General features: G+C 45.0%; 2 protein-coding genes across 8 annotated transcripts in view; one reads left to right on the forward strand and one right to left on the reverse strand.

The window, feature by feature from the left end:
- The window catches only part of NMNAT2 (nicotinamide nucleotide adenylyltransferase 2), a 191981-nt gene extending 181949 nt beyond the window's left edge, over positions 1 to 10032 (forward strand). For all 5 annotated transcript variants that reach the window (XM_041755625.1, XM_041755656.1, XM_041755646.1 and 2 more), the window contains 3 exons: positions 3028 to 3129; positions 3285 to 3352; positions 5702 to 10032. In XM_041755625.1, coding sequence (XP_041611559.1) covers positions 3028 to 3129; positions 3285 to 3352; positions 5702 to 5804 — 273 coding nt within the window. In that variant the 3' untranslated portion in view covers positions 5805 to 10032. The remainder of the gene's footprint in view (positions 1 to 3027; positions 3130 to 3284; positions 3353 to 5701) is intronic.
- Positions 10033 to 12713: 2681 nt separating this feature from the next.
- The window catches only part of LAMC2 (laminin subunit gamma 2), a 56180-nt gene continuing 49363 nt past the window's right edge, over positions 12714 to 19530 (reverse strand). For all 3 annotated transcript variants that reach the window (XM_041722947.1, XM_041722955.1, XM_041722938.1), the window contains 4 exons: positions 19303 to 19502; positions 17488 to 17646; positions 17297 to 17396; positions 12714 to 14429 (listed from right to left, as the gene is read on the reverse strand). In XM_041722947.1, coding sequence (XP_041578881.1) covers positions 14176 to 14429; positions 17297 to 17396; positions 17488 to 17646; positions 19303 to 19502 — 713 coding nt within the window. In that variant the 3' untranslated portion in view covers positions 12714 to 14175. The remainder of the gene's footprint in view (positions 14430 to 17296; positions 17397 to 17487; positions 17647 to 19302; positions 19503 to 19530) is intronic.

A 19530-nucleotide genomic window follows, 5' to 3' on the forward strand; every position in this document is an offset into this window, starting at 1 on the left:
ATTAAGAGTGTGAGTATAGGTAGAAAGAAGTCCAAGGATTGAGGCCTGCAGGACACCAGTGGGTCAAGGTTAGGGACATGAGAAAGAATTAGCACAAGGAGACCAAAAATCATAGCTGCTAAGGTAGGAAGAAATCAGGAGAGAATGGTCTCCAGGAGGCCAGGTGAAGAAGGAAACTGGGATTAGGGGTGACAGATTGTAGGTCCCTACATGAGAGGGATATCTATGGGACCTATGGTACAGCAGCTCACCAATTTAGCACCTGGTACTTCTCCATACCCCGAAATGCACACCCACACAAATACCCTTTAGCATGAAAATCAAGCCTGGTGCCCTAGGGTCTGGGCAAAGGAGCAGAGAAGTTCTGCAGTCTCTGACCCAAACTCCTGTGGACAGGCAGCTTGGATGTGATTAAGTTGTATGTCTTGTCGTGTAGACCCTGTCTCCTGTGCTCCATCTGAGATTCTCAGGGGGCAAGTCTGTCACCTGTTTCTGGAAAAAGAAAACATCTCAAGCAGCAAAGTCTCCCAACTGCTTGCCACCCACTGAGCCACCTGGCACTGTTATTGATTGCTCAGATCATTAGTTCCTGAGTGGGAAGCAGCAGCTGCACAATGTCACCCACAGGGTGACTTTCCCCATGAGGCTGGACTCCAACAACGGCTGGAACCGTTGTTTTCATGCTTTCAATGAAAATGCTCACTTTAAATAGTCCTATTATTTTCTTCATCGCTTATGGAACATCTACCAAGTTCTCAAAATCAAATTGAAGTCGGATCCTACGTGATGCCATGTACACCAGATATCTTGAGTCATTTAGAAAGGCAGTTGAGGAATGTCCACATATACCAACTTGGATGGATCCCCTCCCCTCTTCTCCCCTTCCCACTCCTCTCCCTTCCCCTTCCTCTCCTCATCTCTCCTCCCTTCTCTTTTCTCTTTCTCTGCCCTACCACTTCCCCTGGAGTTTTAAGCAGTACTTAGACCCCTGGTCCTCAAGCTGGTTGCATATTGGAATCACCTGGGAAATTTTAAAAACTATGATACCTAGGTCCCATTCTCAAAGATTTGGTTTAACTGCTCTTGGGCAGGAGCTGGACTTCGAGAGTGTTGAAAGATCCTTGGATGATTCTGATGTGCAGCCAAATTTGAGAAACAGTGCCTGAGGTTACCTTCTGAGTAGTGAATACCAGTGTAATATTCCCAATGCAAAAAGCTGTGGAGGAGGAGGTGGATCTACCTCCAACTTCTTGTCCCGCCTCTCCCTAACATTCCTGGTTTATAGGGTAAATGCTTGGTGCCAGTTTCCCATCTGAACACTACCAATAGATGCCTGTGCTGTATAATGTTCTGTATCTTCCAAACAGCATGATCCAGTGGAGGCTCTGATGTATATATATATATTTTATAGGCTCTGATATTCTATACCTAGCTTCTAACTTCTCTCCACAACTTCCCTCCCAGGGCACCTTCAACCAGTTTTTTGTGTCAGCAATATCAGAGTTCCAGCTGCAACTAGCTCCAGTTATAAGCAATGGGAGAAGTAGGGTAAAGGTGATGGAAATACCCAAGGGCATGTGTACACATGCACGGGTGCACACATACATACATACTCGAACATGATCAATGAATCAGACTGAGGAGTGGAATTCTGCTTAGGTAGAAATTGTCCGATAGAGAAGAAGTGGCCACAGTGCTCCATAGTGTCTGTTTTTGTGGTACTTATTCGAAGGAAAAATTTGGGCCCCTTGCCACCACAGCAGGTCTTGCACAATGAACTGTGCTCCTTAGAAGCAACTTGTCTCCCCCCTCCTTTCTCTCCCCATCCAGGATCCTTAATTGGCAAGATCTAAACGGCAATATGCCCGGGCTAGATCCAAGTCTATTAAATGCCATAAATTTCAGGTTTTTTGAAAATAAAAATTGGCACAAGTTTCCAGAAAGCAACTTGGTATTATGTCTTAGGAGTTTGAAATATGTTCAGTTTAAATCCTTTCATCTAATTATTTTACTTCTTATCCTAAGGAAACAAGCAGAGATGTGGTAAAAGATTTATATATAAAGATCTTCAACCAAATGTTATGTATACTTGCAAAAAATTACTTCCTCAGAAGTAACTCTACACATGCTGTAATACAAGATTGGTTTAATATATCATATATATCATAGTACAGACAATGAAATAATCAGACTGTTAAAACTTAATTTTTTCAAATAATTTTTAACAATGTGAAAAAATGTTCGCAATTTCATGCTAAGTAAAAAATACAGATAAAATAACATTTTTGTGTAGAGAAGGAAACACTGGAGAGGAATACACGATGTTCAGAGTAGTTGTCCAGGTCGTGTGGTTGTGATAGATTTTTTTCTCCTGAATTTCCAGAGCTTGTACTGTGTCTATAACCAGAAAAAAATCATTTTATTTTTAATGAAAAGTCTTCATTTGTCATTATGGCAGCAAGCATAATAAATAAAGAGGCTGATCTCAGAAGTGACCTCATAGTAATCTTCTTCCCATCACTGTCCATGCTCACACAGGCATTCCAAGCCCTTCCATGCTCCTCATGACCCTTGAGTCCCCAACAGCTTTGGCATGGGTGACCCTTTCTCAGTTGCGTGGCTGAGAGCTGGGGGTACGCTTGCTGGGCAGTGGGACCTGTGTCACCTGTGAGGGCGTCTACCGTGTAAAGACTATGTGTCATTCCTATTACTTTTCAGCATAATGAACTCAACAGGAGCCTCAGGAATTGGAGAGCTCTTGCCCAGACATGCAAGAGCACATTGATTCATTCGGTCTAGAGGTATTTATTAAGCATCTTCTGTTGTGCCAGGCAAAGTTCCCACTCATTCCACTAACACTGTTACAGGTTGTTACTTGAAAGAGCTGACTGGTAGGGTTGAGAAGGCAAGCGTAGCACCAGAGCTCGGGGTTCCATGTGGAAGATCATTCTACCCGCTAAGTGGCTGCTCAGTAGGGGTTGGAGTCATGGTCTCACCAAAGCACACTCTCTCTCTCTGTTTTTTCAGATGGAGGTGATCGTGGGGGATTTTGGGATTGTGGTGGTGCCCCGGGATGCAGCTGACACAGACCGAATCATGAATCACTCCTCAATACTCCGCAAATACAAAGTGAGTCCTCCACCCCCTTGCTGCTCTAGCTGTATGGTGTGTTCCTTCTCCCAGGGGCCTGCGGGGGCAGGGGGATGGTGTGCTGGTGGAGTGAGGGCACCCGAAGAGTTTCAGTGTGAGGGGCGGGCAATCTACTTTCTCTGCTCTGTCCCCAGAATAACATTATGGTGGTGAAGGATGACATCAACCATCCCATGTCTGTTGTCAGCTCAACCAAGAGCAGGTACGTTTGACAAACTGCCAGAGGAACAAACCTTGGTCAAATGGGCTTACAAGTTTTAATACAACTTTCCTCAGTTCCAGCTGACCCCTACATTTGCTGACACCTGCTGCCTGGTATTCAGCCTTCTTTGGGGACTTTATGTATTTGTCCCTAGTCATTTACATGTTTTGGGTTTTTTTTTTTTTTAGAGAGAGAGAGAGCGAGCACATACACAAGCAGTGGGGGAGGTGCAAAGGGAGAGCACAGAGAGAGAACCTTAAGCAGGTTCCACACACAGCACAAAGCCCAACATGGGGCTCGATCTCACCATCCTGAGATCATGACCTGAGTCCAAACCAAGAGTCAGATCCTCAACCGACTGAGCCCCCCAGGCACTCCCTCAGTCATTTACTTTTAAGGGGGGGCAGGTGTCATTAGCTAGTTTTAGTTGGTTTGCAGGAGGAAGAGGATGTTTTTAATTTGAGACTCTTTAGTTTGAAGTGTTTATAAAATACTGTATTAATAAGAGTACAAGCTAAGCTGCCATAACAAAAAGAGCCCAAATAGTCACAATTTAAATAAGAGAAATGTTTACTTCCCTCTTACTGAAGTCAAAAGAGATTGAATCTCTGACCTCCTCAACATGAAGCCCCTGTCTGTTGGTCCACAGCTCCTTTCATGACTGCTGGAAAGGGCAGGAGCTTGTCTTTAAAAAAGTGACTCAAAGTTGTACACATCGCTTCCCCCTACATCCTACCAGTTCAGCCCCAGTCACAAGGCCATACCTTGCTTTAAGGAGCCTGGGAAATGGACTTTATGTGCCCAGCTTAAACTCAGGAGGTTCTATTAAATAGAAGAAGGAGAGAATGGATGCTAGGGGCCAGGTAACAGTCTCCACCATAAACCCCAAATGGAACTGTCCAGTAGAATGGTGACATATATGAATATAGAGCTCTGGAACTGGAATAGAAGTGACAGCCATGAGCACAGAAATGTAAGTTACGTTAAGAGTGTGGCTGAGCTCACGGGGAAAGTCAATAAGAAGGGCAGCATTTAAAAGAAGGCTAAGGAGCCTAAGGCTAAGGAGCAGTGCTGGCCCAAGAACCAAGGCAGGAGAGGCACAAAGATGTACATCACTGTCATCTCTGTCACATATTTCAGAGAAATGAGATGGGTCCAGATTTTTAAAGATCCAGTGGACTTCTTCCCTGGAAGGTGATTATGTATTAAAAGAGTAGCATCAAACTGTGTGGTGAGAGTTGAAACCCAATGACAATGGCCAATGAGGGGAGAGGAGAGGGATTTGATTCCAAACATGGCTGCACAACAAAATTACCCCACAAACGTACACAAGCACACAAATTCCTGTGTCTTCTTCAATCCTACCAAATTGGCATCTGTGGTTGGATGAGCCTAGGAATCTGCTTCCTGGGTGATTCTGATCAAGTTGGGATTGGCGTTTGGAAACCATGGGTACAGACCACTTTTTCAAGAAGCTTCCCTATGAGCTGTGCAGGGAGACACTTTAGGGACCTTGTGTGCTTGCAAGATCAGGAGAGTGTATGCACTGAAGAGGCAGCGAGCCAGCCTCTGAAGAGGTCTCACAGGGCAGGCTCACATGCCTTGTCGAATCTACATTTCTGGAAGAGTATGTGCATTTTTTACAAATAGCTCCTTGGGGCCTGACATTCCCAAGACTATCATAGGAGCAGAGAATGGGAAGCAGCCAGACCGCAGCTAGAGGACAACTATGAAGAAGCCGAAGCTCATCCATCACTGGATCCCTTTCGTACCTGGAGGTACCCTCCTCCACAGCCACCGGGGCTTGTGAGAAGCTCCTCAGAAGAGGTCACCTTCTTCTCTGTCAGGGTTCCAGTAGGAAGGAAGAGAAGTGGTCAATCAGGAGATGCATGTTCATGAGACCGCGATGCAGAGAAACACGAAGGAATGAAATAGGAGTAGCTAACCCATTTAAATACCTACTGTGTGTTTGGGCTCTTCTAAAGGCTCTTTGCATGACTCGTTTCATCCTTTTATGTTTTTAAAAATCCTTTTCATAAGTGAAGGAGATTGGCCCACATATTACCCTCATCTTACGGAGGAGGAAACGAACAGATGGGCTTCGATAACCTGCCAGGGGCGCCCGTGCGAGGAAATGGCAGAGCCAGGATGGAAAGGAGTCCCCGGGGTCGGGGCGCAGTTCTGGGGCCAGCGAGCTTCTGCCCATAGGGGAACCTATGCAGCCTTTCTGCAGCCTAAGCAGAGGCAGGGGCCGGGGTGGCGGGTAAACCCCCTCCCTGAAAGCGAGGGCCAGGCCCTTGAGCCTGGGTCAGGGAGGGGGTCAGCTGAGCCCCGTCTCTTCCCATCCAGGCTGGCCCTGCAGCACGGGGACGGCCACGTGGTGGACTACCTGTCCCAGCCGGTCATCGACTACATCCTCAAGAGCCAGCTGTACATCAACGCCTCGGGCTAGCAGCCACCCGGCCCTCGGCTCCACTCTCCCCTCGTCCTCCGCCGACACACTGGCCCCTCCAGTCTCTGTCCCCTGGTTCTTCTCCTGCCTCTCTGTGTCTCCACTCCTCGTCTTGACTGTTCTCCCCACCTGCTGACTCAACCCTCCACAGTGTGGGGTCCTGCAGAGAACCACAGCATACCCTACTCAGCTGTCATCTTCGGACAGACTCCCCTCTGGTCTCCGGGTTGGGGGTGGGTGAGGGAATAGGGGTGGGTGTTGGGGGAAGTGCAGTCCCTGGAGACGTGCTGGTGTCTGTCCCCAGCATGCTCTAGAGAGCGGCTCCGGTGCCCGTCCTCCCAGCATGCTCTGGGGAGGCGGCTCTGGCTCTCGCCTTCCCAGCATGCCCTTTACCATGAAGGGCTATGTTTCTTTTCTTTCTTTTTTTTTCTTTTTTTTTTTTTTCCTTTCTTCTCTTGCGTTTTGGTTTGGTTTTGTTTGGTTGGTGTTGGTGTTGTTCACTCCTCATAGAATTTGGATGAAACCCGTGTCCATGGTTCTTTATGTTTGTAGTCTTGATGCGCTCCTGTGGTGTGAACTTCCCTTTGGGTAGGATACCATGGCCAGCCTCAGCGCTCAGCACCTGCGTGACAGCCACACAGTAAGGAAGGCCAGGCCGCCTCCACCTGCCCACTCACACCCCACACTCCCCTCTCCCCCAACACACACAGCATTGCGGGCCAGGCTCAGGACTGAGGCCTTCAGGTTCCAAACCCTGGGAGGCAAGTCTGGGAATAGTAGGATTTCGCAGAAGAATTTGCATCCATTTCCTTAGGTTCAGAAGACCATTTTCCCGATGCTCCGGGCCTGTGATCACACAGAGCCAGTCCTCCCTCATATCCTGGTGGCATCTGTACGGTTCCTCCTTTGGGCTGTGAGTGATGGCAGAGTTTGTTCTCTGCCAGCCCAGCGTGTCCAAGAAACCTTCAGGTCTCTACCTAAGCCCTTGGAGGTCATACCTAGCCACATTCCTGCATCTGAGAAGAATCGCGTAGTCGAGGCCAAATCCTAATAATGCAGCCATTTCTGAAATAAAATATGCTAGGGATTCACTCAACCCTAGAGATCCTTGCTAATTGGAATTATCTCTTGCCTGTGTGGCTGGGAGATTTTTCTGTCATGATGTAAGTCAAGGATGACCAAGAGCAGCTTGTTGCTCTAATGGGAATTGATGGTCCTTACCCATTCTCGCTGCGGTGATGCAGGTGGCACCTGAGGTCAGTTTCTTCTGGAAACACAGTACCTCGGTCTTGTTTCTGGAGCTGATCCTATCTCCTCCAGAGCCCAGAAACCACAGTCATCGTCTGGGGAAGTCCGTCTGGCAGGGGAGTGGGTTCACAGAGCAGAGGTCATGGCAGGCAGGGCATTAAGAGCCACTAAATTGTTTCACCCTTTTTGTAACTTCTTACCTTCCTCTGCTGCTCCTGGAAATGGTTTTGACAAACTGTTCTAGCTGTTCTGGTCTCAGTCATGCTCCGTTTTGAGAGCCAAAAGGAAATTGTTCTCTTATGCTCTGTGTCTCTCATCTAGTCCCTGGCTCTTGGGTTTCCAGTTGTCTTCACAGAATGGGTCCCCGAGCAACAGGATACTTTTATGAAAATCTAGTACCAGTTATGGCCCAGGATGGGGGTGGTGGTGAGATCTGACATCAGGGACATCATTCTTCAGCACATATTTTATGTCTGTGACAGTCTTCCATAGCCTCCAGGAAAGGGAACTGGATTCAACAGAAGAGCATGTCAGAGTAGCAACCAGAAGAGTGTTATTCCTTTTGGATTATGGAAATAATCTCCAGAGGAGGGAATGAAGATCCTATTTTTGGTTCTCAGTGTTTGATTAAGGATGGTGAAATCATAAATGAAAAAAGAAACAAAGCTTCAGAGATTAGTTGATTCAACATTCTCCTTTAAAAGATAAAGGAGCTGAGGTCCACTGGATTAAATGGCTGGTCTAAGGTCACACAGCAAGTGTAGAGCCTGACAAAAGGATATTGTTTCCCTGACCCTTAAGGCTTCATACCACATGGTCTCTATCCCCTGGTTCCTCGTGACACTGACCACGTCACGTGTGGTTTCCACTCTTTTCAGCCTTTACCTGGCACCTTTCTTTTAAATTATGTCTCATCCAGCTGCTCCTATATAGGGCATTGCATATGCGAGTCCGAGGGGTGGGTGTGATTGGGAGAAAGGCCAGAGTCAGGTTTTCCTCAGAAATCAAGAGATCTCAACAGCTTAGAGGAAATCCCAAATAGTGACCCTCTGAATCCAAGAAAGGATGCTTTATGGAAGGCTAGGAAAGACCTCGAATGCACGAGATGACACCTGGAGAGAGAGAGACAAACAGAAGAGTCTTTATCTGGGCAAAACACTCCCAGGCCAAGAAAGGAAACCAGGGAACCGGATTCCTTCGGGAATGTGACATTGTGAAGGATGTGAAGTTTATCTGTGATTACAGTTTATTATGAGGATCTACACGAGCAGATCTGAGAGAACCCAGACATGTTTTGTCTGTTTGGTGTCCCCTGTTACTCTGCTGGGCTCTGTGTTCATGCCACACGTAGTCCACAACCCATGAGGGGGAGCCAGGTTGGCTGTATACAGTCGGTGTGAGGGTGGGGAGGGACAGGAAGAAAAGGAACAGGGGCAGTAGAAGATGTCTGGAATGAAATGGGGGCAGATCTTATCTTGGTGGATCCCCGGGATTGTATTAAAATTGCTTTTCTTTAATACAAGAAAAAGCAAATTTGGGGAGAACTGTCCATTCCCCAAACTGTGCCATTCTTCACTTGCTAGGGGGAGGTCAGAGCCCCTCTCTCATGCCCCAGGCAGGACATTGTGGCTGTGATCCTGCAGAGGTTAGCACTGAGACAATTCAGAGTTTGAAGTGGTGCCCCAGGTGCCATGAGGATGACCTCTAGGTTCTCACTCCCCCCCCCCCCCCCCCCCCCCCCCCCGTGGGATCCCATTCTTCCTCCAAATGGCAACTCAAGGCTGGCATGGTTCAGAGACTGGGAGAAAGGCATGGGCTGCAATGATGACGTTAACAGAGGTCAGGAGCCTCACTTCCTGCCTACCGATGTAAAACATCCACTCTTCAGAAAGTGGCTGATGAGAGTAAGAAGAGGCAGGAAGGAGGGAAAACTTTTGTGCCAATGACTCTCTCCTCAAGGAGTGGCCCTCTGGGGAGCTCTGTGCTGCTCCATGGTACCTCATTCACCGTCCCCTACCCCCAGGCAGTCTCTGGGGCCTTCTGGCTTTCATTTTCCTTGAATGTACATAGGAACAGGGGAGGAAAGTCTCTTAACTGAAGTGCCTGAAACCCAGAGCTAGAGCTTCTAGAGACCCTCTTTGTCCCATCTCTGCTTGGCCCACCTTCCCCAGCGTGCACCAGTCTCATGCTTCAGATTCTCAGAAGGAATAGAAGAACTCACTGTTCTAATTAAGTAGAAAGTGAGACTCAGTAATCAGACAGCAGCAAGAGGCAGAGAATTACAGGGAGACATGACTGCATTTTAACAACCCAAATCTACTCTCCCAAACGGATATAAACACACACTTTATGGGATTCAGCGAGAGAAGCATGTTATTATATTTCATTTATCAAAAAGAGTACTGCAAAAATAAACCCATAGAGTATGAAAAGCTCAGGATCTCTCCCGAGGCTACTGCAGGAAGGCCAACAGGTGAGATGGAGAGGATGGAAACAGGGACTGATTTTGTAGCTCTTCCAATCAGGATACCTGTGGAGTAGCATGGTGGTGAAGGTGCGCATGCTCTCTGTCAGATTCATCCAGTCTACACCTTCCTAGAGCTGCCAGTGAACTCGATTCTTCATGTGGTTTCTTTGTCGTGTAAATTTGGGGTGTCCTATTAGCCTGTTCCAGTTACTTAGGAACGAGCTACACTCTTTCCCTTCAGGTCCAGAACTCAGTTTGATCCAAACGGTCTCAAGGATTGGCATGGGGAGGGGGAAGCTTTTTTTTTTGAATCCCTTTTGGTCACTGAATCTGCCATTTTAAGAGTAAGATTTGCTTTATGAAAATCAACCCATTAATAAAAACTACATTGAAGTTGCAACACCATTTCATAGTGAAATATTTTGAGTAAAATTTTGTTGCTAGGATAGTCATGGACAGAAGTTTTATCCGCAAAATGTTTGAATTACGTTAATAAATAAGACAATGCTACTAGTCTTGTGTCTTTGTCCAGGATCTTCTCTGCGAGTTGCAGAATGAATCACTTTTTTGTCATAGTCTTACTTGAGAGAAGCCAATGGTTGCAAAAATGTTCTTAAAGCAAGTGTGTGATATGAAAGTATACACAGCCACACCCGAGGACCAAAGGCAGGGAGGAATTATTAGCAAATTTGTAACTGTGCTTAAGAGTTTTCAATTAAAAAAAAAAAAATCTTAGAACCGACCTAATCTTCACAATCTCCTATTGCTTAGCTTTGCCTCCCTAATGAAATTAGTTCCTTAGGAAGCAAAAACATATTTGTAAGAACTAAATTTGTATCATTCACTTTTGGTATAAAAGATCTTAAGTAAGACAAATCATTAGACTCACAGTTTTGGCAGTATAAACAAGACAAAAATGAGTAATTTGCTAATTGCTCAGCTCTGCTCTCTTAGTTCTTATTTGTAGTTGTGGCATACACTGTGTGTTGGTAGACATCTAAATGGAGATTGTCATTAGCTAGTATTAGTCATGGTTCAGAAGGTAAAATAGCAATTCCCCTTTAGGCCCCTCATTTAGGGCTTAGCCACTTGTTCGTCAGATTGTGCTTTTTTAAAAAAAAATCATTTTAGTTCTTACTGTGTGTTTTGTTGTTATTAAGATTGGAATTAGCTTCGTGTGTGTCCATCTGGGTTTGGTGGCCCATCATAATGACACTTGATATGCCTTGTAAATTGATTACTTGTGTTTACATTTGCTATTTTGGCCACAAACCTAAACACTCTTTTTCTCTGTCCTAAGAGTATGTAATGTTGAAAGCTTGTTTAAAATTAGACATAAACACTGGTTTAATTTGCTAACTTACATTACCTTGTAAAATATATGTACTAACTATGAATTAACATACATGTACATATACATTTCTTCTCTTATGACCCATAAGTAGCTTCAGGTCTTGGAATTTCTTAGGAAGTCACATGCAGTCTGTAGTGTAAAGAAAGTAGGAGAAAAAAAAAAATCTAATCTCTACTTTCCAGGTGGGAAAACTGAACCACAGCAAGAATCCACAATGCTCCCATGACCATGCAAAAACATTGAAAGAAGACATGATAAATATATCCCAGTCCTTGAGCCTCGTTCCAAACATTGGACATTACTGAGTGTCTTCTTCCCATTTTCTCTGGCCTCCCAAGAGTACTGACAAGAAACCACATCCTGGGATAAGATCAGAAATACATCTGCTAAGAAGCCATAACCTATGGACATTTTCATTCCTACCCCCCGCCCCGCCCCAAACAGAAATCCCTATGAGTCAAAGTAGACGATGATGTGCATCATAGCCTCCCAGCAGCACAATTAATCAGAAAGCTCTCAGGGGAGTAGTACAAGAGCATTTTCACTATCAATTAGAAATACTGATGAGAACCCTTAACTTGGCAGGATCAGGGCAAGACTGGTTACAGAGGCTTAGTCCTGAGTAGGCCCTCTCTCAGCCACATGGCTCTACTCTCTTCTTAGGGATAATTTTGTCAGGTCCTCAGGAATGAGGGAATCATGTCTATACCAAGGAAGTCACATGAGTCACTTTTCCACTTCCCATCTCCATTCAGAGATTATCTCCCATTTGTCAGGGAAGACATTCTATGACCTTCTTAACAATTTATTCACTGAGGAATCCTTTTATGACTGCATGTTATTAGGTAATAGAACCCCTCACCAAGTTCCCCCGAACACGTACCGTCTAATCTCGTACTTGGCAGAGACAGGCGCCGATCACTAGTAATGCATTCTCCCCCTTCATTGTGTAGGACTGTCATTGAGACATGGCTTCCTACCAAGGCCCTCTATTTCCCAGACCCCTTGAAGTCAGAGTGGTCATAAAACCAGGTTCTGGACCATTGAACATGAAAGAAAGTGACGTGCATCTATCTCCTCCCAGGGTTGGCCCCCAAAAACCTTCCAGGTGTCTTCCCCCTCCCATGTATTTTCCCCTTTGTACTCACTGGAATGTAAAAGATTCCCAGGGCAACCTTAGAAGTCACATATTATAAATGGCAGAGTTCTGGATTGACAACGTGGAGAGTCACCCTACCAAATTTCTCCCCATCCACTATGAGAGCAAGAAAAAAAAGTGAGAAATGTACATTTTTAGGTCTATGTGATTTGGTAGTTAATCTAATTAATACATTTTCCTGGGCATTAGTTGTTAGCTATAGTGAGAGGTTTATAGGATATGTGATTGGATATGCCAAGACAGGATTCTCCATTCACTTCTACAGAAGGTAAAGCAAAGTGATCAGACCTATCAGAATTTGCGGGGTTAATGTAGAAAGGAACAGAATCTTTTCCTCAGCCACTTGGCTAGTTGTCCAATTCAGGATCTTAATTTATTAGATTCTTACTTATTAAAATGCATGACAATGTACCACAAACTATTGATTTTATCTTAATTTCATAGCTGAAGAAAACAATATTAAAACTCCACCCTGTTCAGGTTGTTCCAGAAATAAGTCTTTATGTTTAGGAGACAGCACCAATTAACTCTCATACAGAACAAGATGTTCAGAAAAATGCAAACTTTAGGTTTCTATTGGAATTTTCTATCGCTGTTTCTATTGGAATTTTGGTTTTCATTGGTTTGGTACCTCCACCTGAGGCTTAGAGTTTGACAAATTAGAAACTGACCACAGGCATCTAAGAATTATTCTTTATTCAAAAACACATCCATGAAAAGCCAAGGAAGTACAGAGGTGAGGCTGCACGAAAATCTTCCAAGCTTAAATGGAAGCATCTCTGGTTTCTCCAGCAATTCCCACTGGTGTTATCATGACTCAACAGTCTGTTGCAATCAGGTGTGGAAAGGGGAGGAGTGACAGCTGGACTGCAAAGAAGTGTGTACAACCCAGAACCATCCCAGCTTTGCCAAAACCCAAGTGCCCCCATGGGAGTGTCTTGCAACATATGTTGAGAAATGAGGTTGCAAACCAGGGGGTTATTGCAATAAAAACCACTTGTGATGAATGAGAGATGTAAGTTTATTTTTTTTAATGTTTGTCTTCCTTACTAGACAATCAACTCTGTGAGGGCAGAGACTACCTCACCACTGTACCCCAGCCCCTGACACACAATAGGTACTCAATAAATATATGTTGTAAGGATGGATGGATGGATGGATGAATGGAAGGATGGATGGAGTCTACCCAGCTCCAGTGTGAGTAGGAACATTCTCTGCTATAGGGAGAGAGAGTGAGAAAATAAAACACACAGACACATACAATTTATAGTATTTGAAAAGTGGGATTGAATTAGGACTAATAAATCTTCTAGGTAATTGTACTTCTTTCAATGCCCAAGCTACATTTTTCTATCACTTTGAAACCCAAAAGTAAATACCTTCCCAATGCTTGCTTTGCTGGTCAAAAATGCTTTAATAAAATGTAGTCTCTAAGTTGCCATGGCATCATCAGAGAAAGGATGTTACTTCCAGGCCCCAGAAACTCAAAGGTGGGAGGACCCAAGCAGGCAACTCTGCTCCAAATGGACCAGCCTTAAAGCCTCTCATTCTATCATTGTTCACGTCTTCCAGCTTGAAAGTTAGAGCACATGTTGACAAAGTGGGTGGTACAAAGTGGGAGGAACTCTGGTCAATAAAAAGCTTGCGTTGGACGCTACAAGGCAATAGTATTTTACTGGCCACAGTGTGACTGACTTCACTTTCTGTTCAGACATTAAGAATAATTTTATGGGTGGGCAAAGTAAAAAAAATTTTTGCTTTGGTCACACTGCCCAAAGAATAAGCTAACTATAGCCCAGGGGCACCTGTTCGTACTCCAGGGGTCAAGTTTGTGACTATCCTGAAGCAAACACCTGCCTGTGCAGCTTATTCTTCCATCCAGTCTACCCTTCAGGGTCCAGGGCACTGGCCAGTCTCATACCCAACACTATTTGCCTCACTGCCCAGCATCAGGAAACCAGTAGTATCACACCGGTGTAATAAAACATCTATCTGGCCAAGATCTCAGGGATGGGATCAGGTTTGGTGGACCTGAGCATGCCCATTCAACATGTTCAAATGTCTCCATCCCACTCCAACCACATGAGATGGCTCCTGAGTTCTGTATCCCAAGAACCTCAGTAGAAAAATCTCGATAGCAGATTCACTGTTGCTCAAGAGCCTGGGTATTGTAGCAGCCTGGGGGCAGGTTGTCCCTTATGTTCTCCAGGTTCTTCACGTCAGCCAGAATGCCATCTATGCTCGTCTCTAGCAAATGGAGGTGGCCCTGCTGTCGGCGTGCTCTCTCTTCCAGCTCTGACATCAAGGGCCTCAGCCGGCTGTTGATCTGAGTCTTGGCCCGGAAGAGGTTCTGCTCCAATAAGATCAGCTTCTCTTCATCCACACTGCCAGGCTGATCTATTTTAGGCAATGAGAAAGGAGTTAATATAGAAGAGCTGTGGTTAGATCTCCCTGAACACATGTGGACCCTCTATACCTTTAACTAATTCCTGTTTCCACTTGCCCAGAGGAAACGGTATGCCATGCTTATTTTCGGGGTACCTGGCTAGCTCAAGTGATGGAGTATGTTAACTTGATCTCAGGGTTGTGAGTTCAAGCCCCACGTGTGGTGTAGAGTTTACTTAAAAAACTTTAAACTAAAAAAATAAAAGGCTTATTTTACAGTGGGAATAATATAGAAAATATTTTGAGAGCTCTAGCCTACTTATTAGTTACGAACAGCCCGGTTCAAGCCTCTGAGCTCTACAGTTAAGCAATACAAAGTTTGGATTTCTCCTTTCACGTTAGGGCCAACAGTTCATGCTCTGAAAAGATGAAGGCTGAAGGTCATAGGAGACTGAGTACTGTCCAAGGTGTCTGCCCAACACAGCCCACCCTAGGATCAGGACCAACTCCAAATTATGTTTACTGAACTACCCTTAGGAAATATCCTGCTATTTTCCATTAGAAGACCTTTAGAAACTGGCTGGGCTTTGGAGTTTATAGAGGCCAAGGTATGCTTTGCTATTTGGGGGATAGATTCCAGCTGTTCGGAAATGATGTAAGACTTCATTCTGGCCGGAGACAGTGGGAATCTGGCTAGATACTGGTTTATTTCCAATATGAAATGTAGTCCTGTTTGTTCAGGTATGTTTTACCCAGACACAATCTAAAACTCATGTCAGCACGAAGGGCACCTGGCCAAACCTGTTTGATCTTAACAGGGTTTGGGTGGCCTTTGGTCAGTTCAAACTCAAGGTCAGGTTGCCTCCATATCTGAGATCTGAGTTGCGGTGATAGCACTTGACCGCCCGAGTTTATTGTGCCTCGAGTGATGACGCTGTGACTGCTCCAGGACTCCAGAGAGCAACCAGGAGAAACAACATCGTAATGAAAATGCAGACCAACCCAGTGGGTCAGTCCTTCACCAAGGAAAATGGGAGAATTTCGGCATTTCAGGTTCTGTGATGTGCTGAGAGAGTTAAGTAAGCTTGGAAACAAAATAACCATGTCCCTAGAGAGGCAGCACAAGCTACTCAGGAAAAGGGGCAGGAGCATTGGAAACAAAGAAATGTCACTTGGAATCCCACCTTCACAGTTTACTATGTGATCCATGGGGCATTATCAACCTCTCTGAGCCTCAGTTTACTACTATGTGAAATAAAATAATAAAAATAATGAAGGCTGTCTCTTAGGACTTTTAAAAGACTTAAATGATATTATACCAGAGAACACCTGGCACAGTGCCTGACAGTTAGTAAATGTTTAATAGTTCCCACCAACCTTCTTTCCCCATGCTTTCATTTTTCTCTCAAAAGGTCCTATTAGTTTCATTACCTTTTTCAGAACACTACACAAAGCTGCTAAAATCTCCACAGGGGAGTTGGGTTTGGGTTTTTTTTTTTTTTTTTTTAACCCTTAAAGGGTAAAAAGAGCCCTTTGGGTCTCCTTGGACCACAAAGCAGACTCATTAGTATAACAACACAGACGACACTGACCTCCCAGGGTGAGGATGGTACTCTATAGAAAAATCAGGTCTTAAAGTTGTTCTACTGAACCCAAATGGTAGAACCAAGCCTTTTCCTTTTTTTTTTTTTTTTTAAAGATTTTATTTATTTATTCATGACAGAGAAAGAGAGAGAGAGAGAGAGAGAGAGAGAGAGAGAGAGGCAGAGACACAGGCAGAGGGAGAAGCAGGCTCCATGCAAGGAGCCTGACGTGGGACTCAATCCCAGGTCTCCACCATCACGCCCTGGGCTGAAGGCAGGCGCTAAACTGCTATGCCACCCGGGCTAACAAGCCCTTTCCTGAATGTTGATGGAATCTATGATGGAATCCCTTGTTCCCTAAGTGCTGCAGTCTACACTTGATTAAACAGGCCAAATGAGGGTTTGATATCAGTTTTACTGATCCAGACTGTTAATCCTTATCAGTTTTTTGTGGGGGAGGGATTCTGGGGGCAACTCTGAATTGTTGCCACGCTGTGCCACCAAATCTATTTTGTCTGAAAAGGTTGCAGTATCTCATGTACTTACTATCTTTCCATTTTTTCTGGGCTATGAACCAGGCAGGTCAAGTTCCCACAACTGGTTAGACCGAGGTCTAACTACAGGTGGTGGGTGGGGGATGGGGGGAGCATAATCAGCAAGGGACTCCTGACTTCCCAGACTGGGAGGATGTTCCCCCTCACCACGTCTACTGCCTCAGAGCTCAGACCCTGTCACCTCCCTCCTCAATCCCTCGCACCATTTCCAAAGTGGTCTCACCCTGCCTTTTGTCTAACCAAGGCCCTTCCACTCATTCCTGCATCCACTTAGTGATCTTTCTGAAATACACAGTGATGACGATATTCCACTGCTCACAACTGCCCAATAGCTTCTCAGGATCAAGTTCAGAATCTCTAGGAGGACTGTCAAACTGTCTAGTCTTCTCTTTAGCTGTGAAGTTTGAGTATTGCCTCTACAGTTTACTTACTGTGTGATCAGTGAGACATGATTAACCTCTTTGCGCTTCAATACACCTTTCCTAAATACACCCAGATCTTTGATCTACACACTTTCACCTCCAAGGGCAATAGGTACTCAGTAACTCATCTTTAGATGGCAAAAAAAGAGTCTGGAAAATGGAAAGTCATGTGCCCAAAGTGTCTGGGCCTAGAAATAAAGCAATGTTCTGATACCCTTGAGGGTATCCTTAAGACTTCCACTTATCAGAGCTAGATCTAGCAAGTGCTCTGAGAGCAGCCCGGGAGCATGGGGCTGGAAGTTTGTGGGTACGTCACATACTTATTAGGTGTAGGATGCTGTCCAATGTGTTGAGTGTGTCTTGGATTGTAGCTCCAGCATTCTTGGCTCTGTTATCAACTCTTTGGGCTTCTGTAATTACCTGAAGAAAAATAAATACAAACCAGTCTTGAAAGGGTGTCTCATATTGGCAAGTTTAATGGAATATCCCATGGAAAATGATGGGAACTGACCATCTGCACTGCATCCATATCCAGGTCAAACTCTTGCTCCTTCCTTGCCAGTTCTCCTTCCACTTCCCTCATGTCGCTCTTCAGAGTAGCCAGTCCCTTCTCCATGGCCAAGGCTCCATCTGCTGTCACATTGGCTTCCAAGTTCAGACTCCCTATTTCCTGGGAAAAGAAAGAGAGCCAGGAACAGGAGGAAAGAGAGGGGTGAGGCACAAAAACATCCCAGAGAGAAATAAAAAATAAACAGCTGCAGCCAGACCCTGATGGAGTAAGTTAAATGAATAACAAGAGTCAGACTTGGAGACACACCCTTCCCCAAGCTCTGCTTCAAACAAATTAATTTGTGGGTGTATCTGTAGGGACTAGGAGGGTCAGCAGTGAGACACTGATTCCCTCTCAGGTCACCACTCACCAAAACGTGAACGCAACAGAAACTATTTGGGAAAACTGAGAGGGTGAGAGATTCACATCATTTCCCGTCATAGTTCTTTGCTGCCACAGTCTTTTCAGTGACTTTACTAGGATCCCTGAGACAGCTGAGTTTAAGGTGCAGGAATGAATGGGCTACAGCTGTAACTTTTGTTTTTCTTAGGACAAAGTTTGTTAATATCTTTACCAGTAAGGCGTTATTGAGCATCAAATTGCAGGTATCTCTGTGTAGAAGCTATATAAAGAGAGCCACTTGAAATTGGTCTCTACACTCAAGGGACTTAGAAAGTTTTCTTGCAAATTGCTAAGTGGTCCAAGAGTGAGGTCAAATAGTCCTAGGTACTAAGAGTTCCCTCTTGGTTTTCTAAAGTTGCATAAGCTTTTTGGAAGTCTTGCCTAAATGAGAGCTAAGAAGTTCTCCAGCCAACACGCACAGCTTCTACGGTAGCATTTAACTACAACATATGGGTTGTAGTGTATCTAATCTGCCTTTCCCCGTTATACTGAATGCTCCTTGAAGAGAAGGACTGGGTCTTTCTCATCTGCATATGCCCAGCACCAAGCACAGTGCTGGCACATAGAAGAAAGGGGAAAAAAATGAATATGCAGAGCTTAGACATAAAAAATACAGACAAGGGATCTAGAACTCCAGAATTTCATAATCTTGAATCAAACACTGACAATTATTGTTATGGGGTTATGTCAAAAAGGTATGCTGATATCCTAAACCCCAGGACCCCAGAATGCGACCTGATTTGGAAGTGGATTGTTGCAGATCCAATTACATAAGATAAAGTTATACTGGAATCTAATGGGCCCCTAATTCAAAATGACCAGTGTCCTTATAAGGAAGGTTAGAGATATCCAGGGAGAAAAACCCCATATGACAATAGAGACAGTGATTGGAGTGATGCCACCGGAAACCAAGAAATGCTAAGGATTGACAGCCACAGAAGCTGGGAAGAGGCAAGCAAGGTTTCTACCCAGAGCCTCAGAAGGAGTGTGGCTCTGCTGACATCTTGATTTCTGACTTCTAGCCTCCAGAACTGTGAGAGAATAAACTTCTGTTGTTTTAAGCCATCTAGTCTGTGGTACACTTCATTACAGAAGCTCTAGGAAACGAGTACAATAGTTGATACAAAAAAACCCAATCTTGGATGGTTCTTTTCTGGTGTTGTCCAAAAAGGGAGCTGAAAATGAAGGCTCTACATCTCGGTCAATGAAAGCCTTGTGAATCAACCAAGAAATGGGGCACTTAGGCGGCTCTGGGGCTGCCGTGGGCCACAGGACTCTGAGATCCCAAGGTCAGAACGAGCCCGATGCTCTATTTCTACAGAATCCTTGCGTTTGGGGTTGCTCGTGCCAACCTGCATTTTTATTTCTCTTTACCTGTTCTATCTTGTCGGTGATCTCCAGGGCCTCCCTGGCTGCGGTCTTTGCCCTCTGGGCGTCGGCAGCAGCACCGCCCAGGGCTGTTTCTGCTTGCCTGGTCTTGTCACTGGCATCTGCGACCCTCTGGCTGATGTAAGGGAGTCTTTTCATGGCCTCTTCTGCTTCTGCTTTTCTGTCTTCAACCTGCAAGTCAAACTCTGAAACGAAGACAAGAAAACATTGCCA

This window comes from Vulpes lagopus, chromosome 1, assembly GCF_018345385.1.
Source record: "Vulpes lagopus strain Blue_001 chromosome 1, ASM1834538v1, whole genome shotgun sequence".
Lineage (NCBI taxonomy): Eukaryota > Metazoa > Chordata > Mammalia > Carnivora > Canidae > Vulpes > Vulpes lagopus.